This window comes from Athene noctua, chromosome 8 (assembly GCF_965140245.1).
Source record: "Athene noctua chromosome 8, bAthNoc1.hap1.1, whole genome shotgun sequence".
NCBI classification, from domain to species: domain Eukaryota; kingdom Metazoa; phylum Chordata; class Aves; order Strigiformes; family Strigidae; genus Athene; species Athene noctua.
This window is the reverse complement of record NC_134044.1, coordinates 27536666-27559141: the sequence shown is the minus strand read 5'-3', so window position 1 is coordinate 27559141 and position 22476 is coordinate 27536666. Positions and strand designations below refer to the sequence as shown.

Below are 22476 nucleotides of genomic sequence, written 5' to 3'. Positions count from 1 at the left end.
ATCTCTCGCTTTGCTTGCTGAACGGACGACTTGGCTATTTTACATCTTGACAAAATGATTTAAGCATTTTAAGCACTGCTCACCTATTTTGTTTCCACTTGTTAAAATTCAAGAAGCTCAATTCCACCTTTTTCATCATTTTCAACATTTCATTTTCAACAGTCACACTTCTGAGCTGAATAACCTCGAGTATACTATCACTAATAAAATGCTGCAGAGTAGTATCTCAGAAGCATCTGCAGGTATAACAGTATAATTTAATATTGCTGAAGTTCTTTATAAATATTTATAAGAGTTCTCCAGAATCCACTATTTTCAGATTTAGTCTGTCCAACAAAATTTGTTGATTAACGTTCACCAGAATCTGATGATAGAAATTCTTAAAGTGTTTCAATTTCCTTAAAGATTGTAAAAGTCTCCTTTGATCTGCTGAAGTGTTTTGCAAATGTGGTTAGTCTTTGGAGAGCTTCTGACAAACCTTCTCCTGTGATGGCACAACAGGGTTGTACATACCAATTTCTGTCACTGCAGTACTTCTTCATGTTGAATCTCCTGGTTATTTCCTCAGCGTTCAAAGCTCCAGGCAAATCCTGCTTGTTCGCTAGCATGACGACTGGGACGCTTTTTAGAAATTCGTTCTTTAAAATGAGCTCAAATTCTTTCTTTGATTCTTCCAGACGTTGCTTATCTGAGCTGTCCACAACATAGAGCAGTCCGTCTGTGTTTTCCAGGAAATTGCACCACACCGGTCTCATTTTCTTTTGTCCTCCAACATCCCAAAACGTCATTGTAAAATCTTTCTCGATTTCGATCATATCCACATTAAAGCCAATGGTTGGAATTGTCAGAAAAACATCGTTATACTTGAACTTGTACAACAGTGTGGATTTTCCCGCAGAATCAAGCCCTAACATCAGTATGTTAGCTTGCTTGACTTTGGGGTGTTTGGTGTTGTGGAGCCCCATCTGTGCCGTGGTGGTCTCTAGCAAACCTTCAAAGCTGGAATCCTGTCTCCCGTGAAGCCAGTTTTTGTCAGGAAGATCCCTCTCTTCCTCCGTGAGATGAAGCACAAAGAGTAAGGAAGAGGAAGGGGAAGAAGCAGCTTTGTGTTATGAAAAGTAAGTAAAAGCTCTGTGCAAATACACGCTGGCTTTTATCACTCAGCAATACGCAAACAGCATTTATGAAGGTGTTTGGTGCCAAGCCTGTGGGTGGAATGACTATGAGTAACATACCCATTGGTCACAGGCACAAAGGTTACGGGCTTTGAACGTGTTTGAACAGTGAACCACACTTACAGGACCATTTAAGAACTCTTTACATTGTCAAATCGTGTGTATCGACCCAGCGGCCGCCTGGTTATGCTCCCTAATCCCATGGCCCAGGGAACCGCTAGCTGTCCGCCCCCTTCTAGTGTGATATCCCGGAGATAAATCCGCAGCCGTTTGGGAAAAGAAACGAAATACAAACACCGCCAGTGAGGAGGAGGGACAATCCTAAGGTTTGTCCATACTTATCAAGCCACCAAATGACAAGGTAGCTGGTTTATCGGTGCACCTTATCTCCCAGCAACAAATGAATCTCAAGTGGTTTCTAATGCGACTTTACACGGGCACACGGACTCGATCAAACCAGCCAAGGGCTGAAAAATGTGCTGGGCTCTAGCTGGCTGCCCCAGACCCCGTCAGGCACTCCTCAGGCATGAAGCTCTCTGATCACACTGCCCAAGTTGTAAACTTGGCGAGTTATGTTTGTACAAACAAGTTTAACTGAACTCCGTGTGGTGGAGACTAAACAGAGATCTTATGATCTGGTCACTACTGACATTCAGCTACCTGAAATTAAACATTCCTGTTAGCTTCGTGATGCTCTAGTCCATTGTTGCCCACTGATTTACGGTGAAGATTTCCTTCAGGAAAGCAACAAGCAGGGGGAAATAACTGAGTCTCAAACAAAAGATCATTTTTTTGGCCGCATTCTAAATAGAGAATAAAATAGAAAAGCGAGTCTAATATTATTTAATTCATATTGAGTCTCCATTTTTTTGACGTTAGCCTGGCCCAACGCATACCGAGTATTCCAATAGTTATTTGCCTTTATACCCAGATGCCCTAGTATTAGTTATTACCATTTGTCTTTGCTTCAGAAAGTACATAATCAGCACAAAGATGTAAAGGTCTTCTGGCCAAATGAGCTGCTGACTGATAGGGTAATCATTTTGATAATTACAACATTGGTGGCTCAGATATTACACATGTTGCGCAAAATAAACCTCAACCTTGACAGACAAGTTATAATCTGGTTTCTCTTGAAGCTAAAAGGGTTATACCAGAACTAATTGGGGGCAACAGCGGATGACAGTGACATACTCACTGCTGAACATTTTTTCATATTTAATAACTTGTATAGGTTATGTGTAGGATTTTTTTCAGTAGCAGATCATGATGTATTGAACCAGGGAAGAAAGCGTTTGCATTTCTTTATAAATAATGTGTCTGAATGAATTGAAAGATGGGGAGATGGGAAACTCCGCAAAACACATTGTTAACACAGTCAAATGAATCATAATTCCCTGCAAAATAGCACGCCAGTTCCTTGAAATATGGTGCTCAGGATCAAGGGCAAACCCTCCCTCCCGCGCGAGCCGTGGCAGTGTGGATGGATGGTCTGTGTCCCTGGGTCGGGCCGTGATTTAACCATTGCTCACAGCTCTCTGCTCTGTAGGTTTACTCCCACTATATTTGATATTTATGGCCTCAGCTGTTATCTTATTACATCCAAACTATCACTTCAAAGAACTGGTTAAGCAAAGTCTGACTTTTTACAAGCTAATTAATTTCCAGGACAGAGCAGGTACCTCCTGAAGACTCCGTGGGTTTGCAGTTTTTAACTGTACCCGAGTCAAACGCGAGTCTGGGTCAGCGCAAGATTTTGTGACGCAGAACCACTTCCAGGGGTGATTTCCCACGTTTCTTCGGAGTTTACACTCCAGCACGAGATCAAACTGGAGCCGTAGCCCACCGCAGGTTCTAAATCTGCGTTTGCCCCGAGAAGCAAGCGTTTGAGAACCAGAAATCTACCTTTGGTTTGTCCAAAGGTGTATTTGTATTTGCTTTGCGGGGAGAGGCTCGCTCGCATGTGTAGGGTTTGCCTATATGTTCAGTTTAAAAAACACGGGGTGATAAACCTGGGACATCTGAGTTACCATCAGTCCGAACTCAAACTTTGCACAATAAACCTTTTGTAGACTACGCCGGGTTACGTAAAACATGTAGGTTCCCCGAGTTGTCCAAGCGGGATATTCCACCGTGGCTGCGTGCTCCTGTGACCTTATGCGATGCTATTAATGAGGTTTGGGGGTGAATCCGCACCGCGGGCAGCCCTAGCTGCTGGAGCAAGGGGGTCCAGGGAACCTGGGACCGCCCGGTCCTTCGTCCCCGCAGGCCGCGAGGGCCGACCCCCCCTCACCCCTCCGGGGGTGGCCGGAGAAGGAACCAGCGGGAGCCCGGCCGGGAGCGACCCCGCCCCGGGGAGGCCGAGCGGCCGCCACCGCCATCTGCTCCCCGCGGCTCCGCGGCCCCTGCCAGGAGGCGGAGGAGGAGGAGGAGGAGGAGGAGGCGGGCATTTCCCGGTGTCCGCCAGCCTCCCCGGGCGAGCCCCGCGGCGCTCGCTGTGCGGGGAACCGGCCGGTACGCGCGGGGAGAGGCGCCACGCCCGGCCCGGCCCGGCCCCGCCCGCGGCGGGCGGCTCGGTAACGGGCCCGGTAACGGGCACGGCAAGGGGGCCGGGGGGACACCGCGGCTCCCCTGGGCCTGGGCGGGAGGGCGGGCTCGGGGGCGGCGGCGCCGCCGCCATTTAACGCCGTGAGGCCGGGGGGGAGGCGGCGGCGAGGGAGGGACCGGCCTGGGGGCGAGCTGCGCCCGCGGCAGCGCCCGACGCTCTGCTCTCACCCTGTCTGCCTTTTTTTTTTTTTTTTTTTTTTTAAACATAGAAAAGTTAAATGGCTTTAAGTTTTGATTCGGCTTCAGCAGGGGGCAGCAGATGTCCTCTTCATGAACCTTTTGGGCTGTTCTACTTCTTCAGTTAATATCTGCGTTGTGAAAAGCTGCCTAGAACGGAGATTTAAGATTGCTTGGGCGATTTGAAGTGAGCGCAAGTAATTGTTAAAGGTTATCTAATTTTTCAAGTATTGCTGTATTAGATCATAGCCCAGGATATTGAAAAAATTCTTCTAATTTCTCTTGGTAGTAAGTCACATGAAGAAGATGAGGAGCCAGGAACAGTACTAATGTATTTCCAGCTGATTCCTGCAGGCAGCTTGGGGACAATCCGCCCTGGGGGTTGCTGCAAGGTCTGCGACTGCACCACCGCCAAGAAAAAATGCCAGCTCAAATTTCAGACCTCACTTCTTCAACCTCGCCACTTTGGTTTAAGCATTTGAAATAGGGGATTTTTCTGTCAGAAGCTTTCCCCTTTGATTTGCCCTTTTTTTCTGTTTGAAGTCAGAGTTCTGTGCTTAATGATGTCGGAGGCAGACTGCCTGTATTTTGAATTCTCAGAGCTGCAGAAATAGCTGTCTCATGTTTCAGGGAGTGGAGTTTCTACCCTGTGGCCATTAGAAAAGCTGTGTTTTGGTGCCCTGCAGTGCAGGTTTTTCGTAAGGATACGGTAGCTTAAAGATTGTGTTTGCATAGTGTGGGCAAAGGACCTGAACTGATGATTTATTTTCCCAGATTGTTCATTATGTAGCGGCACAAGCATTGGTCTCTTGATTTCTGTTGTTCAGAATGTCATGTAACCAGGCTTTTCTGTCCATAATGAATCAAAATCCTTAGAATCAGTTTTTTTTTTTTTTTTTTTCTATTAGGGAATCAAGAATTGATCAAATTTTGATAACGCTTTTACTTGAAAAATTAATCATCAAACCCTGAGAAATGTTATTTATTTATAATCAAATGCATAAGCACTGATGTATAACTTAGGTTATTTTCTTCCAGAATGTATTTTTCATATTGTTCACTGAAAGTCAGGTTGGCATATATAAAGAGAGAAGAACTGAGCATTTTTACATTTTTACTTTTTTTTTTTTTTTTTTTTTGTTCTTCCCATAAAGCCAGGAAGTAAATACCAGATGGGCAAATCTGAGTTTTTGGCGGTTATAATCGACTTCCCTAAATGCAGTTTGAACAGTCCTGATGGTAGTTCCCTCTGCACTTGCCAAACTTCTGTTTTACTTGCACATGTTTAATCCTTATGGAGAAAAAGAAGAGAATCAACATAAAACTTCGGAGGTTCCGTGGTTTTTATAAGCCAGGATGTTGGTCATGTTAGGAAGTTCTTAATAAAACTTGTTCATCCATAGTTATGTGAGGTGCCCTTAACGAAGGATTGACTCCTGTTAGACATGTTGTGTTTTGGGAGTAACGCGGCTTTGGGAGGGATCAATCTCAAAATTCTATTTAAACAGCTATCTGTATAAATTTGCTTTAATATATTCTAAGTGATGCGCTGTGCATCACTGGTGAAATGTGCTCCAAATGCTTCCTTCAGAGGATCATTAATTTAAAGTCAAAGCATACACAGAAAAACAAGGCAGGTGGGCTCTGACAAATCAAATTCGCCTAATTTCCAGCATGCTGTGTTGAGGTTTGGATTTATTATTTTTTCATATAAAACATTTACAAGCCCTGCGGTGATCTTTTTGAAGATAAATAGTAATTAATTGTGCTGTGAAATTGAACCTTCCATCATCCTTACTGTGTCTTTGTGGGTCTTTACAGTGCAGGGTAAATATTATTACTGCAAACATTAGAAATCGTTTGGAACTCCCACAGTAAGGCACTGTAATTATTTTGGCTTAAATATATCTAATGTATGCTCACCGTGTATGTAGTTTTAAAGAAATATAACAAAGGTAAATGCTGCTAAATGGAGGGTGCAGGGCTAAGATTCTGTTTCTAAATATAGTTTTGGAAAGCTGTATTGATTTGAGTATCTAGTCCTGACACTGTAGTCATGGCTTTAGCACGGCGCGGATGGGGGTTTGTAAGGATCTGCCCGTGTAGTTGGACTCCAGACCAAGAAATGTGCGTCTTTAGGTGAAAAATGGCTTTTCCCCCTCTTGTGCCAGTTGGTGGTTGTGGTGTGAGTTGTGGGCCTGATGGAGCCGGTGACGCTGCCACCTTTGTGTGCACTGGCAGACGGGGACAGGGTTTTTCATGAAGAGAATGCAGATGGGATCCTTTCCTCTTCAAAACTTAAATATATGGAAGTAGACAGAGGATTTTGTAGTGTCTTGTTTGTCTAAATGGAAAATATTAGATGTTCCAAAACTTTGGTAAGATTTGAAGCTCGTCTGTTGCAGCGGCTTCCCTGCTGCTCCCATTATGTCAACTGTAAATCTGCTGTGACAGAGCTGGTTGCAAGGCCTCTTTCTTAAGTTTTCTTGAATTAATAAGCATATATTAGAAACTAAATGATTGCTCTGTCATGTGGTGCGTTATGGGAGCAGCCGTTCCTTTGGGCAGCGCCTGAGCTGGGGCTGCCTGGCAGGGTGGGTTTGTGTTTGTCTGCACCTCTGACATGGTTTGTAAGGGAGATAATTTTCTTCTCCCCCCATCACTTAGTCAATTCAAAACAAGTAGCTGTTCAACCCTTAAATGAGGGATGAAATACTTGCTTGTACTTCCCTTTTTACCTTTCTGATTCCTGATACCTTGGCTGATTTGCTCCAGCTTATAAAAACTAGTAGGTCTCCCTTTCTTTAAAAAAAATTACGTATTTTTTTAAGCCTCTGAACATCGATTTGCGGAGCACTTTGCTGCTGTTAGCAGCATTTTGTGCACAGCATTCCTTCCTCGAGATCTGAGCTGAAGTTGGCTGAGGCCAACTGAGGGAGTTTCTCTTAAGGCCAAATGCCGGGGGCTGCCCTTGGGCCACAACAACCCCCAGCAGGGCTACAGGCCTGGGGAGGAGTGGCTGGAGAGCTGCCGGTCAGAGAGGGACTGGGGGGGTGAGAATGAGCCAGAGTGTGCCCAGGGGGCCAAGGAGGGCAACGGCATCCTGGCTTGTGTCAGCACTGGCGTGGCCAGCAGGGACAGGGAAGGGATCTGAGCCCTGGGCTCGGCACTGGGGAGGCCGCCCCTCGATTCCTGGGTTCAGTTTTGGGCCCCTCACCCCAACAAGGCCATTGAATGACTCGAGCGTGGCCAGAGAAGGGCAACGGAGCTGGGGCAGGGTCTGGAGCACAGGTCTGCTGGGGAGCGGCTGGGGGAACTGGGGGGGTTCAGTCTGGAGAAGAGGAGGCTGAGGGGAGACCTCCTGGCCCTCTGCAACTCCCTGCCAGGAGGGGGCAGAGAGGGGGGATGAATCTCTGGAGCCAAGGCCCCAGCGCCAGGCCCCGAGGGAATGGCCTCAAGCTGCCCAGGGCAGGGTCAGGCTGGCTCTGAGGAAGGATTTCTGTGCAGAAGGGGCTGTTGGGCGTTGGAATGGGCTGCCCAGGGCAGGGGGGAGTCCCCGGGATCCCTGGAGGGGTTGAAGAGTCGGGCTGAGCCAGCGCTGAGGGATCTGGGGGAGTTGGGAACGGTCAGGGGGAGGGTCGTGGTTGGGCTGGAGGAGCTGCAAGGGCTTTTCCAACCCAGATGATTCTGGGATTCTGTGACTCTGTGCTGAGGTCTCTAGGATCACAGCACTTGATGTGGGATCTTTTGTGGAGATGGGGTTTAGGCGGGGGAATTCCCAAGGTCACTGCTATGCAGTTTTGGTCCATCTGTGGCCCCGCAGTGGCTCAGCATTCTTCTCGAGCTTGTTTCGGGGCTGGAGCGGTGATTCACGGTGTGCACGGTGCTATGTGTGACAGCCGGACCGAGGGGCCTCGGATTTGTCATCGTGAGATCACAGCGCGCTTTCAACTGACGCTTTAAGACAAGCCAAAGACAGTATTTGAGTAATAGCATTCTGAATACTACTTTTTCATTTCTTTTCCAGCAAAAAAAAGTACTTTGGGATTTGTGGTAGAGATTTTGGCGGTCACTGACACACTTCTGCAAATGAGTTATGCCCAGTTCCTGTTAGTGTCATGTACGTGAGACCATTGAAATGGATTTTTTTGTGTCTCCTTGTATCTTCTGTCCTAACAATGTGGTACATAACTTTTTCTTCCAACTCTGCACTTGAGCATACAAACGTGATGTATTTCTATGAATATGAACCCGTTTACAAGCAGCACTACCTCTTCACGCTGCGGGAGCACTTGAAATGCCAAGACATCAACCCGTTTCTAGTCATCTTGGTGTCCTCGAGGCCCAGGGACGTGGAGTTGAGGCAGGCCATCAGGATAACGTGGGCATCTCAAAACTTCTGGTGGGGACGTCGAATTCTAACCCTGTTCTTGCTAGGTCAGGCCACTCGGAGAGAAGAGACCGCTGCAACGCTGTCGGTGGAAGACGAGAGCATCCTCTACGGCGACATCATTCGCCAGGATTTCATGGACACTTACGACAACCTCACCTTGAAAACGATCATGGCGTTCAGGTGGGTCAGCGAGTTCTGCCCAAATGCAAAATTCCTCATGAAGACCGACGCCGATGTCTTCATCAACACCGCGAACTTGGTGAAGTTTCTTCTGAAGCTAAATTCCTCGGAAAATATTTTTACCGGTTATCCTCTTATTGATAACTTTGCCTACAGAGGCTTTTACAGAAAAACATACATTTCTTACGATGAGTATCCATTCAAGCTGTTCCCTCCGTACTGCAGTGGGATGGGTTATATCCTGGATGGAAAACTGGCTCTGAGGATTTACCAGCTGATGAGTCATATCAAACCTATTAAGTTTGAGGATGTTTATGTTGGCATTTGCTTAAATATACTTAAGGTAAACATCAGGATGCCAGAAGCGAAACAATTCTTTCTTTATAAAATTAACTTTGATATCTGTAAGTACAGACGGTTGATTGCGGTACATGGCGTTACATCAAGTGAAATCATCGGGTTTTGGCAGGATTTGTCATCAAGCACTTCAGTTACTTGCCCTTGATTCTGTATTAATATATAAACTTAAAACGTATTCGGTGTAAAAACGTTCAAAGTCCAAGGCAACACAAACCAAACCCACAGCCATGGAGGTGACTTTGACTGCAGGAGCTCTGTGCTGCTGGGGTAAAACTGCAATGGCGGCAGCACTTCTTGGGGACGTTCCAGTATTCTTAAAGAAAAACGTCAGGGATTGACAAAGCAGCCTTCGCCGTGCGTATGCTGCGGAGTATGCCGTCCTGTCTTCCTCTGACACTTCTCCCCGTGCTCTGCTGCAACCACAGGATTTCTACCCCAGTCCTGGGGCACGTATGACACGTCACCGAGGGATAACAGTTACGCCGAGAAGCTGGCTTTGAAGATGCTTCCCAAATTCCCACCAGGATTTTTTAAATTGGTTTTGCAACCGCATCCTCCTTTGCTACTCTGAAGTATTTGTGCTCTGCCCGGCGTGAAATGTAAAATGACCTTCTCCTTACAACGTATCACCTCTGCAATCCTTCTGACTTAAACATTCCCCCTCCGTGAGCGCGAGGAGCCTGGGGGTCTGCTGGGGTCTGCAGAAACCCGTGGGAAACTCTGAAAACGTGACGCACTTGGTGCGTGTGCATCTAGGGGTACACACACGTATGAAATAGAACTGCTGTGGTGCCTGGGATGATGTTTGCAGACTGCCAGAGGGCGAGGGGCAGGAGAGTTCACGTGCAGTTTAGTTACTAGACATTGCCCAGTTCCTCGGGTAACCAAACCCACATGTGTCTGCCTGCACGTGTGTGTACGGAGGCACCCCCAGACCAGGGAAGGTTAAAACAGATGTGTTTACGTTGTGACTCTTACCTGTTTCTGAAATAGTTTTCTTTCTTCAAATTTTAAAATGAAAAAAGTAAGAAACACTTAAGAGTCGTATTTCTTAAAGAAGACAAACTCTATTATATCTGTAAAGACGGGTATTTTAATCACTTTTATTCATATCAGCAAGGCCAAGGTTTCAGTAGTTTACACTTCTAATAGACAACAATACAGAATCTGCAATTGCATTAACATAATTATTTTTGACACATCCACTACACAGTGAAGATACTATAGTTACATCCTGTACATCTGGAATGACAGAGCACTGCCACCTTATTTGTACTACAGCTACGATGTTCTGATGTATTCACATTTGGCTGTCTTTCAGATAGTCTCTTAGAGACAAATTAGAAGAGGTGCAGAAACCTCTAGTACCAAGTTTGAGGTTTCACCAGGTTTTTTGTTGTGATTATGGTCAGTATTGAATTTTGCTCTCTTTTCATCAACTGCGCATGGTTTTTTGATGGAGTTACAGGACGTGTTACCTTGTTTAGATTAAAAAAATGAAGTCTTGGGGAGAATACTCTCTAGGCAAGTATTTCAGATGTCAGTGTTGTTAAGAATGTATGTTAAGGTCAGAGTTTTTAAAAAAAACCTTTTTTTTTGTTAAATAGCTAAAGATACAGTATTGCATAACTGAGGGAAGAATGCTGTTGTATTTCTAGAAACAGAGGTAAAACAACAGCTGTTCCTGTGGTTTTAGGATCCGTTGTTTGATTGTTGTACTGTGGTCAGATCCTGAGAGCTCTGCGAGAAACGTTTGACTTGTCCTTTTGATTGTTTATACATCTTTTAAAAAGCCCTCCTTTTTTTTTTTTTTTTTTTTTTTATAAGCCTGCCATGTTAAATGTTTAGAAATAAATTATTTGTCACAAGAACACTGATACTACAGCACGGTTTGTATTGCTTTTTTTTTTTTTTTTTTAAAAAAAAAAAAGTGATTATGAAGGACTATGCAATCTTCAGAAACAGGATAGATAAAGCAGACAGTGCTCCTGCTGAGAGAATAAGAAACGAGTATCACAGAGAGAGGGTTGCGCAGGACTGCAAGAAAAATGCAACTGTCACCAAGCAAGGTATTTGTTCTATCTGTGCCCCAAAAAGATAACACTGATCATAGATTACAAGGCTTTTGCTTTCACAAATGTATGTTTATACACAGCGATCTGTTTATGCCACCTGAAATTGTAATCTAAAGTGACATCAACTCTGCAAGAAATTTACATTGTAAAATATTCCTGCTCCTGCTTTTTAAAAAAACCCTCATTGTCAAATCTGGTTTGTAGTTGAGTCTGACATTATTATTGCTTAAAAGACCATAAAAATTCATAACTACGCTAATGTTTCTGCTTAAAGCAAATATCAGGAAAGTTTCTAGTGTGAGCAGCCATGCAAGAGGTAAAAAAAGCTTGACTAATGTAAGCAGATAAGTCGGTGGTGGGCCCAAATTTTATTGCCTCTGCCTACAATACTGTACTAAAAACGAAGCCTAAATCACGGGCTAAGATTTTTCCAAGTCCTAAGGATCTTTTTCTCGTGCAGGCAAGTGGTTCAGAAAGCTGCATTAAGCCCGAATTGCAAGCACTTGTGATTTCGATTGGGAAATAGTGGGGTTTTCTGCCTTGAAAAGCCTAATAATCATCCGTTGCTCAAAGATGTTTGGAACCTGCTGCTGGGTGGCCAGCAAAAGGGGTTCACAGTGGACACGTTCAAGCCTGTGTTGCCTGCATCTTAGTTTAAAAGAGTTAAAAAGTCAAAATGCTCAAACGTTTTGTGTGCATTGGAGAACAAACGAGTTCAAAATAAACCCTGAACCCGTCCGTGCTGCAGCTTGAGGGACGTAACTCTGATCAGCTCAGTATTAACAGCACGGAGACAGTTTGGAATATTTTCCTAAGTTTTGCCTTGCGTTTTCCAGTTGTTGCTAAAGCATTTTAGTGCAAGTTCATTGCAATTAACTCACAAATGCCTGGATGCACAATAAATAATTTTATCCTGTTTCTTTCAAATTTAAACTAAAAACCGACTGAGGGTGCACCAGACAACGTGAGGCTGAATTCCTGATGCGCGTCTGTCGGTTACGTTGGGGATGTTGAAGGGATTTGGGAGGCAGAGCTTTGCTCCATATTTTTCAAATTTTCATTCATCTCCATTTCTGTCTGAACAGCGTGTGCCATTTTGGTCATTTATTAACTAATTTACAGTCTGTCTAAGATAGAGGTGGTAGGGCAAGACGTAAAGCTTTCTGCAGTCTCCGTTAAGTGAAGCTTGCCAGGTTTTAATGCCGGTCCCGTGTATTGCATACTAAGCTGTAAACCATATCCAAACGCAGATACTCCACGTAGGGAGGAAAGAAAACAAAGTTAAAACAAAGCTAAGCGGATGGTTGGGTTTGGCGGCGTTTTTTTTTTTTTTTTTCATTTGTAGTTGAGTCCACATTTTAAAGAAACCTCAAATTGTAGAAGAAACGTCAAACTGTAAACTAAACCCAAACCCGTCGCCCTCCCTCTATTTATATATCGGGTTTCTCAAAATCACAAAGCCACTTTCTTTGACAGGACTCTCTCTGAAATGCTGCTGTTCTGTGATTCTTGGCTAAAGGCGCTATCGACCTGCAAGTCACGCGAGGAAATAGTTCCTGTGATACCACAGAGTGGGTCTCCCCTGAAACTGAGTTTCCTCCTAAAAATGAGGACTTAAAATGACAACGCTGACCCCAAGTGACCTCTCTTGAGATGCTTTATATCCCTGAGCTCTCTTTACCTCCAGCCCTCTGACCGCTGCTGCACAGCACCTTCATTTTCCAGGCCACGTTAATCCAAATTCAGGGGTTTTTTAATGGTGTTCAGGGGTTGGGTCCGTCCTGACTGGGACAGGGCTCAGCCCGGGGGTCAAGCTTTGCCTGTGGTGGTCCCACACCTCGGGGTAAAGTGCAGTCTGCCCTGAGCTTGCAAGAGAGATAAAATCTTAAACCTACTTCTGACTTGGAGTGAAAAAAACGATACAAACAAGCCTGAAGAGGCTCTTATCTATGATAATAGAGCCCTGTTGTACTGACGGAGGCTGTCGTTAACCAAGATGGATTGCTTAAACACTGCGGCTTTGTTATCTCCTGTGTCACCGAGGATTTTTGTTAATAAAGCTCTGACCTGCCCTTGCAGAGTTCTAAACCTGCGGCTCATTCTCATCAGGAGTCTCTCTCTGTTGGTTCTTGGAAAGCGTTTCCAAACGCCCCGGGGAGAAGCGCTCTTAGAGCCGCTGGCTGTCATCTTCACAGCGCAGGGGTTTCCAGGTGGTGTGTTAAAGGCTGATGGGTCTGAACGGCTTCAAAATGGGACTTTATTTGTAAATCCAGCTTTGCTGACCACTGCTTAGGTTTTGTACCCGGCTTACGCTCTTAGAACACTGAACCCAAGTGTGGAGATTCGGTGTGGAATGGAACCAGCTCCAAAAAACTTTTCCCAAATGAATTACGGTTTTAGCATAACTTCGGTTTTTCTTACCAGAAGGAGAAAATCTAAAAAATCACCCGTGGACTTTGGCAGGAGATACGGTGTAAGATTCCCGGAGAGCAATGTTTGACATTTAGATTTCTAAAACATCGTAATTGATCATTCATGTAATTAACTTGGTGGAATACAGGTTGAAGTCGATTTCTGAGGCTCAGTGATGCATCTCCACAGGCTTAAAGGACTAGAGGGCTTGGCCATTTAAATGTAGAAAAAAAAGTGCTTTATTTCCCTATTGCTCAACTAATTCGGGTTTTATCCTTAGGACTGAGCAGACCAGATGTAGGCACTGACCCGCTCGTAAAAGTGGATTTCAAATACTCAAGAATTGCTCTTTTGCGAGCCTCTATTTATGGTTTCAGACAGGCTTCGACTGCTCACATTTTGCTAAAGAGAGCCCAGAGGCTGTCACATGTAACTGGAGAGAAGTGACACCCGGAGCTTTACGGTACCGGAGGGAGAACTGGACGTAAACCAGCTGCTTCCCCAGCCTTACACAGTCAGCACTACAGAAATAAAAGTGATCCTAACTCCAGCTCCATAGTAACTGTAGGTATCTTTTTAGATACAAGCTCAGGTTTAGAAGGAGAATTTATAAATATATTGACCACACTGAGGGGCAGCAGCTCTGGTCTGCGCAGTTGCCAAACTTCAGCGGAACCTCCTGCATTTTAACCTTGCGGTTCCGTACGGCCAGGCTTGGGGATGGAGCCTAAAAACCTACTTTAGACAATGACAGGCTGGTCAGGTGGGGTTTTTTTCTTCAGCGTAACTATTACTAAATGTTTCTCTGTGTAAAGTAAGTATCAGATACGTTAGCAATGGATTAGTGTTACTTCAAGCAAGGCTGTCCTATTCTGAGAGGCAGCTGAATAACAAACCTCCCTTATTTTCAAAATGCAGCGTTAGTGTTTATGTAGCAAATGCTGTTACTTCAAGCTGATGCGCTGCTTTAGTACTAACTTCTGTATTCTAAAAGCTTCACCTTTTTTTTTTTAAAAAAAAAAAATTTTACTGTATGTAAGTGGTGTAACACTGTAAGAGCAGTAGTTTTGGTACTGACCTTGTGTTCACAAGTCAGTAGACAATACTCCATGATGTTAGATGTCATTTATTTGTATTTATCCAAACATTCTACTCAGTAAAACAGGCTCAGTGATTTCAAATTTTGTATTTTTTAGTAGTTTTAGGACTGCAGCTCTGACGCAGTCCTCACAGTGTCATCTGTGACCATCCCTCCCCCATGAGACAGGCTCAACGGGGGTTCAGTCCCGCACATTTTTCACCCGGGCCAAGAGAGCTCCTAGTAACTACGGAGTAGCACTCGGTCACGGCGCTTAGGCCGGGCCAGCCGCTAGACGGAGCTCCGAGCCCACCTAACCAGGCCAGCGCCTGCCCCCGGGGCTGCCCCGGGAGCTCCGGAGGGTGATGGCTGGGTGAGTACTGCCTCTCATCAGCACGGAATGCTCGACGGTAGCATCTTTAAAATGTACGACGTGAGTTCAACTGCTGCCTTGTAATGCTGCTGGGAAGAGCCTAAATTCTTTTTAATACTGGGTAAGATGACTAATTACAAGGTTCATTTTTTTTTTAATACTGGACCATACGAGAGACGCTTTCCGGCAGCAACTTAAAATCGCTGTTTTCTGCCACTAGAAACCATCAGTACCCGGTGAACAGATGTCACCGATGGAGCTACTCGGGCTTCAACAACACCAAACTTCCACCAGCACACAGAGCAAGAACCCGGGAGCTCGGGGACGCGTGCAGGCTGCTCTCACCCAGACACCCCTCCTGGTCTGTGGGGACGCAGCGGGATGCTGTGCGGCAGCCCTGCCTCTGCCACGCCGCCAGGCAGCCCGGGGGGGTTCTGACAACTCTTTCCAAACGTAGGATGTGTGATTAAGGCAGTGGGGGAGCAGACCCTAGATCGTTTAAGGTTGCATAAGCGATATGTATTTAACCTTGTCGCCCAACAGCTGGATGTATCACAACAGAATTTGGCACGGAGCGGTGTGACTGGGAAGTTGCAGATGTCCAGAACTGGATGAAAAGAAAACTTTAATGGGGCATAGGTAGGCACTGTGCATGTGTGTGGAAGACTACACAAAGCCTGGCATCTCCATGAGGCCTTTATCTTTAAACCTAAAGTAGCCACAACTAGTTTTTTAAAATAATAAAACCAAAAGTCAACAACTTTACCAGAGATTATTGGCATGGATGTCTTTGGCCAGGAAAGCTCTTGTTGCAAGTGCAGACACTCGGAGGTGGAAGCAGGGCTGGTTTGGTACCTGGCTGGATGGGCCTGGGAGTGACAGGGGAAATGAATCCTGGAGTAAATATCCCACCGAGTCTGCAAATCAGTTCTGTACCGCGCTGCGCTACGCGCTTCTCTGAACCCGTGAGCGTGGCTCACCAGGGTGAGCCCTCCCCTTCCTCACGGCCACTTTGGGATGCTGTGAAGGAGTCCCGTTCCTGCCACCTCCTCCTTGTGCCTCCTCCTCCGGCCACCTCCTCCTCCTGCCTGGCTGCTGTGGCAGCACCCGTGCTCGGGCGGCGGCGGCTCCCTCGGCAGCGCTCGCTGACCCCACAACATGAGCCACGGGGGCCTAGGGGCAGCCCTGAGCTTCTCGCTCCATCACCGTTAGGCTACAGTGTTTTTCCTGGATCTGACCGGTGTTGCAGTTCCAACTCCTCCAACGCCTGTGAAGGATCAGCAGTGGTGTCTCTGCTGTACACACAGCGCTCTGCTTTAGGGTTCTCTAGGCTGCTGGGTCTAAATTCTGCTTTTCCCGGGGCAGCTGCTTTGACAAACGCTGCGGCTGCGTCCTGCAGAGCCCAGGCAGTCCAGAGGAAAGCTCCCCTGGGAAGGGGAAGGAAAGGCAAACCCTGCAGGCCCCGTGAGCTGCCCGCAGCACGGCTCCGATCCCGCCGCCGCGGCATCGCTGAGCGCGTGACGAAGCGCTCCCGTGAAAACACCACGTGAGGTTTTCATTTCACAGCGCTCTGACCTCCAGTACCTTTTCAAAATAAAATAACTGAAGCGCTCAGCAATGATTAACATTCCCTGTTAGCTGCTCAATTTAACTGCACGGCTGCGTTTAGAATTCACCGACTGCACTGTTCACAAGATTTAACAAGACCGAAACCCTCCATCCTCCGGGGAAGGGCCAGCGCAGGCTGGGTGCCCGCTGGGGTCAGGGGGTGCCTGACACTTTCACACTCTTTTCACCTGCCTGTTGCTCAGAGTCAGGGGGCTCTACCCAGAGTCTGGATGAGCAGAGGCTGCTGGAGGACACGCCGACAGTTCGGACAGCACTGGTAACAGCAACAGAGCCAGTGAAGAGCTGCGATTCTCTGCAAACAAACTAAAGGAGGGAAGTTTGTTGGGAAAGGATAACCTTGGAACAAAAATGGAAAGACTAAGACGGGCGTTCCTTCTCGAACAGAAAGCAGAATTTATGCTCGTTCAGATCTGCTGTCAGCGACAGCACACCTGCTCAGCATGACCACGACACATCACAGCGTTTTGGGGACCAGCACTTGCCCCAGAATGCTGTGGTGGGTGAGGAGAAACAAGCAGCTTTTTAGCGAAGTAATAGTGTAGCTTTATCCAAGAAACAGAGAACGCCAGTTACGGCATTACACCCCTGATCCGCCTCGGGACCCCAACACTGACAACCTCCATCACCTACAAGACGGGAGACTTCAGCGGGTGGTCCCGGACGAGGTTTTGTGGGGAGGGGATCCCGAGGACAGCTGGCACACGTGGGGCATCCAAACCGCCCCTCCAGCACACGCTGCCCCCGCGCCGCTGCTGCCGCCTCTCCGTCCTGAAGCTGCCACGTAGAGCAAACTCAGACTGTCACTGCTTCAGCTCACAGGAGTCCAAAATACAATTAAATACTGAAAGTTAGATCTAAACATATTTTTAGCTAGATTTAACAGAAGCTTTCATCTTTACAGTGGTAGGACACTGCCTGGCATTTATACATTATACCGAGGAACGGTTTGAAGTGGTCTTCCCCTGGATTAACATCACAAATTAATCTGCAGTGGCACACAGAAGTCTTTAATAGGCTTGACTTCCACCTAAGTAGCTCTAAGGAATGCCCTGTTGTGATTAGTTTTCCAAACAGTCAATAACAAAATTAATTTTATCTTGCATTACTTTTTTTACATGCCTATGAAAAGTCCATGCCAAAAACCGAACCTAAGGATGAGTCGTGGTGAATGAATGACAGACATTCTTCTATCACAACAGAGCTATTTTTTGATGCAGAAGGTGTCAGACCTTCAAGTATTTTGCTGAAGTTTAACGTTAGTTGGTTTGAATACAGTATGGCGTAGGAGAAATGTTATTAGAGTAATGCACAGACTGAATAAACATGTGCCTTCAGGTAATTCGGTGACTATACCTAATCACATGCTTGGCGGGGATTTATTTAAGGGGGGGGAGGTTAAACAAAGTGAGAGAGCCAGTTCTGTGGTAGCAGGCTAATAGCTGGCTCCTCTTCCTCCTTCCTAACAGGCCAATAATCACAAACCTGTTCCTATACAACCTTATCACTGCAGATTAAAAAAGAAAGATGAGAAAGGTGAGAGCATCATTCTGAGGAGTCACAGCTACGCGGGGAAAGCAGCATCTTCCCTATCCCTCACCCGCCAGCGGCGGCGCCGCCCTGACCCTCCTGTGTGCGTCTGAACGAACCTTGGACTGCTGGAAACGAGAGGTAAGGGACCGAACGGAACGCCTACGGAGGATCCGGGAAGCAAACTCTGAAACGGAAGGTTACAGTTAGTTCTAAGGAGCAGCAAGGTCACAGGAGACAGGTATATGTGAACAAACTTAATTCTTATAATCGCTCAGAACGTATCTGTTGTATTGCTCCTTTTGTTAAGCAAAGAACAAAGACCAGAGGGATCTGTTCCTTTTGTGTAGAATCTTAACGGTATTTACTAGAGCTTTCTACTAGGTTTAAAACGTAAGAGTTTGTTGTAAGTTCGGAGTGAGGCGGAGAACCACTGGTAATTACTGTTCTTCTGTTTTGCTGCTGTTTCTGAACTTCACCACCATCACTGTTATATTATCAGGGCATCCTCTGTAAAAGGACTGTAGGACTATACTCTTGGCGCCGAAGTGCGGCTCATCCAAGCGTTCCTTGATGAATCGCACAGCTTCCTCGTTGCTGAAAGCATCCCACAGCCCATCCGACGCCAGGATCATGAACTCTGGCTGCAGTTTGTCCAGGTCAAAGGTGAGAATGTCGGGGTCGGGAATGACAACGTTCAGGTTCTTCAGAGGGTAATCCCCCAAGGAGCGGGACATGGCCAGGATCCCCTGAACACGCCACGAGCCGTTGAAGCTGATAAAACCACCTGGGGAGAAACACCGACACTTCCAGTTAAAGCATTTCTCTGGCTTCCTGCCAGACCCACCCAAAAACTCTCCCTGCTGTATCCTGACGTTCCCCGTTGCCAAAAGCAGGAGGTGCCCTAAGTAAATCTCAGGGCGCTGCAGGAAAGAGCTGGATTGTGGCCGCTAGTGCTGGAGAAGCAGCTGAGCAGAGCAGTCAGGAATGGCTCTGCCTTCAAACTAAGCTGCTTCCTGCGCTCTGCTCCCCCAGGGATGGAACTTGTTGGACACGGGAATTCCTGTACCGCACAGGCGACTGTTTGGAAAGCCTTACGGCAACGCTAAGACAAAAATAGCGAAAGCAAGGTTTATATTTTTGCGTTAGTAACCCCCTTTTTCTGTGCAGTTCACGTTTTCCCCATTTCAGAAGATCTGTGAAGGAAACAACACTGAGAACACCCTGCAGTGGGACTCACATCTCACTGTTAAGGCCAAGAAGCAAGTGCAAAAACATTTATGGGCTCTTCTGTCACGCTGCCTTGAATGAGCTGTGTCAAAAAGGACCAAAAATCTGTTGTGAACTGATCACAAAAATTTTACTTCAAGTCAGTAAAATGCAACATGGGATCTGACTGATTTTTACTCTCACCAGGATTAAGGCTGCTTCTAGTTGAAAATATGTTATTTTATATAGAGGTTGCTTCTAGCGAGATGCTTTTTGCACGGAAATCGATGACTGACACAGCCAGCACGTGGCAGTTACACACAGTCTGACCCTGCCAGGGAGGTGGAACCCGTCAGTGTTCAAGGGCAAAGAGTGACATGGAGGCACCTTCAGCTCCTCTGTGTGCATCTGCGTGCCACTGCCCGCGGCACCTCACAGCAATACTCCTGTCGTCTGACTGTGAATGAAAAGACACTTGAGGACAAATAATTTGCAAACACGGAACATTCAAACGTATGACAAAATTAGGTGTTGTATTTTCTATCTGCAAGCTGTCTGCTTTGGTGTTCTTATAAATGTCTTTGTTCTTTGTAGTTATCGGAATGTTTTCAGCTCTGCACTTCAGCCTCTGTGTTATTTGTCAGTCTCCCAGTCACCTAAATTTTACGATAACGTTTCCATTCCTGGTTGGCTGATCTAATCTGTAAATTCCTTCTGCTTTTAGGTGAAACTACATTTCAAGTCATGATTCACTGTTGCTTAAAGCCTGAAACTTGATTTTTGTTAAAACCAGCAGAAACAGAACTTTTTAGCCGGGTTTTTCCGTGAATACTTCTACAGAGTCTCCATTATGAAGATGTTTCTTTCCATGGTCCAGAAGAGGCAGGACTGGTGAGCCTACTGCAACTCCTCTTTAGATGCACAGTCAAACCAGCCTCGCCGGCTGCTGCTGTAGGTTTTGAGGGCGCCTCAGGTGAACGTTATGCAGCTGCCAACTCACCGGCCCAGGGTTCCTTCATAAATGATGGGACTGGTGGTGGGAAACGGCTTTTTCAGACTCACAACCTCTGACAAGTGGCGTCCCCCAGGGATCGATGTCGGGCCCAACGCTGTTCAACATCCTGAAGTGATCTGGATGATGGGATCAAGTGTACCCTGAACCTTAGGGAGTTCAGCGAGGTCAAGCGTAAGGTCTTGTACCTGGGAAAACATCATCCAGGAGCTCAGCACAGGCTGGGATCTGCCCGGCTGGGGAGCAGCTCTGGGGAAAGGGGCCTGGGGGTCCTGCTGGGCAACAAGCGTGCTGCAGCGGCAAAGAAAGTCCCCGGGGTGCTGGGCTGCATCAACAAGGGCATCCCCAGCAGAGATAAAGGAGTCGTTATCCCACTCTGACCAGCGCTTCTCAGGCCATGCCTGGAATCCTGTGCTCACTTTTGGTCCCCACTATGTAAAAAAGATGTGGCCAGGCTGGAGAGGGCTCAGAGAAAATGACCAAGGGACTGGGCAGCCGCGTGAGGAACGGCTGAGAGAACGGGGTTTGCTCGGCCTCGAGAGGAGAAGGCTGAGGGGAGACCTTCTCGCCACGTGCCACTGTTTGAAGGGTGGCTGCAGAGGAGATGGACAGTCCCTTTGTGCAAGGGGTCACGGGGGAAGACGAGGGGTGACGGGTACAAGTCTCCTGGGGAGACTCCCATGGGACACAAGAGGAAAATTTTTGATGCTGAGAACAATCAGCCACTGGAATAATCTCCCCAGGAAAGTGTTGGGTTCCCCAACATCAGACACCTTTAAGATTCAGCTGGACAGGGGCTGGGCCAGAAAGGTTGGAGCAGATGATCCTTGAGTTCCCTTCCAACCTGGGATTCTGTGATTCTCCGACTGGAGTAACTGCAGTGTAATCACGTGTACGTATTGGAACAGCAGGGGAAGCCAAATGCAACGACGAAGAGGCAGTTTTGAGTAGACATTTAACCCACCAGGAGAGGACAGCAGTGCTGCACCTGTTACTGTCCTTGCAGAGGAGACGCTGGTGCTGCTGACTCGCTGCTTACTTCGGCCTTTGCAGGTCGTGCTTCCGTGTACAAAGTGACTTTTTGGTGCCGTTCCCACGCGGCACCTGGAACCAACCGCCTGCGGCACGGGTTGAATTCCTGTGGTTTGCTGAAGTGTCTGCTGGCACTTGTAATATTTGCTTTTCTGAAGCCATCCGTACAGAACACGTAAAAACGCTCACGGAAAAGCAAACGTTCTGCAGTGCTGGGTGCCGCTGGAGAAGAAAAGGCATTCAAGAAATAGAAGCTTGTTGGCAACCGCACAAACACTTTGCATGTTAGTGCGAGCTGAGCCGAGAGGATTATGTTCAAGGTGAATGACTGACTTTAATTTCTATCAGTGACAGTCAGCTCGTGGCTCTATAACCGATTGTTTCTTCACGAGCCAAACCCACGGTTGTTTCAAGGCCGCTGTCTTACGCTGATGCTATATACATTGCTCAAGCTCCTGATGGGAAGGAGATTCCTCGTGTTTTCTGGGAAAACCAACACCCTTGTATCTGCAAGGAGATGGGGAAATGTAGGAGAGGCATGTCCCCATCCCCCAGGAGCGGGTCAGAGCGGTGGCACCCCGACCTCATCCAGCTGCGGGACGTGAGCGTGCGTCAGACAACGCTCAGGCCGGACCCAGCCCCTCCACCGCGGCCGTCAGCGGCACAGCCCCGCTGCCGAGCAGGCGGGATGCGGCACGCGGCTCAGCATGGAGGGTCCTGCTCTGCCCTCGCAGGTGCCGCCTCTCCTCCGGGCGATTGGCTGCAGCCTGGGGCACCCCCCGACCTCCCGCTGCGCCGCAGCGACTCCCCCGAGAAACCGGAGCGGAGCTGCTGCGGCTGCAGCGCGGGAGCGGCTCCAGCCACGCGGCCTGATCAAAGGAAGTTGGGATTTTTTTTCAAGTTGTGGGTTGACTAAGACTTCGTACGCAGTCGCTGGGGCAAAGAGAGGGACTGATTCATTCCCCGTCCACCGACCGCTGACGGCAGCGAGCAGCGAGTCTCCTTAACATCCACCATGGCAGCAAAACCCAACGGATGAGTTCAGACTTGTCATCCCAGCGTTAGCGCCTGCTGAAACGCAGAGGGCGAGTCACGCTTTGCTTTGAGCTGCTGTTCCGAGCTGCCTCAAATTGATTTTGATCAGAATGAGGTTTGAAGGATATTTTCTCAACTGTGGCTGTATGGATTTCACTTTTAAATGACATCTAATGCTCCTGACACAAACATGCAGCCGTGT

The 22476-nt window shown here is 47.2% G+C and overlaps 3 protein-coding genes across 8 annotated transcripts in view; 1 reads left to right on the top strand and 2 right to left on the bottom strand.

Annotated features, from left to right (window-relative positions):
• Positions 1-380: 380 nt before the first annotated feature.
• ARL14 (ARF like GTPase 14) lies at positions 381-965 on the bottom strand. Its single transcript, XM_074912501.1, has one exon. The coding sequence runs from the start codon at positions 963-965 to the stop codon at positions 381-383; it is 585 nt and encodes a 194-aa protein (XP_074768602.1).
• Positions 966-3640: 2675 nt separating this feature from the next.
• B3GALNT1 (beta-1,3-N-acetylgalactosaminyltransferase 1 (Globoside blood group)) lies at positions 3641-9037 on the top strand. Of its 5 annotated transcripts, none has more exons than XM_074912716.1 (4): positions 3641-3689; positions 3992-4146; positions 4249-4351; positions 7987-9037. In XM_074912716.1, the coding sequence occupies exon 4, from the start codon at positions 8078-8080 to the stop codon at positions 9035-9037; it is 960 nt and encodes a 319-aa protein (XP_074768817.1). In that variant the 5' UTR covers positions 3641-3689; positions 3992-4146; positions 4249-4351; positions 7987-8077. The 5 variants fall into 5 exon arrangements, with proteins under 5 accessions (XP_074768817.1, XP_074768818.1, XP_074768819.1 ...); XM_074912717.1 differs by having other exon boundaries at positions 3992-4156; XM_074912719.1 differs by having other exon boundaries at positions 3649-3689; positions 4032-4146.
• A 9080-nt stretch (positions 9038-18117) lies between these two features.
• The window catches only part of PPM1L (protein phosphatase, Mg2+/Mn2+ dependent 1L), a 98952-nt gene continuing 94593 nt past the window's right edge, over positions 18118-22476 (bottom strand). For both annotated transcript variants that reach the window (XM_074912714.1, XM_074912715.1), the window contains exon 4: positions 18118-18773. In XM_074912714.1, coding sequence (XP_074768815.1) covers positions 18427-18773 — 347 coding nt within the window. In that variant the 3' untranslated portion in view covers positions 18118-18426. The remainder of the gene's footprint in view (positions 18774-22476) is intronic.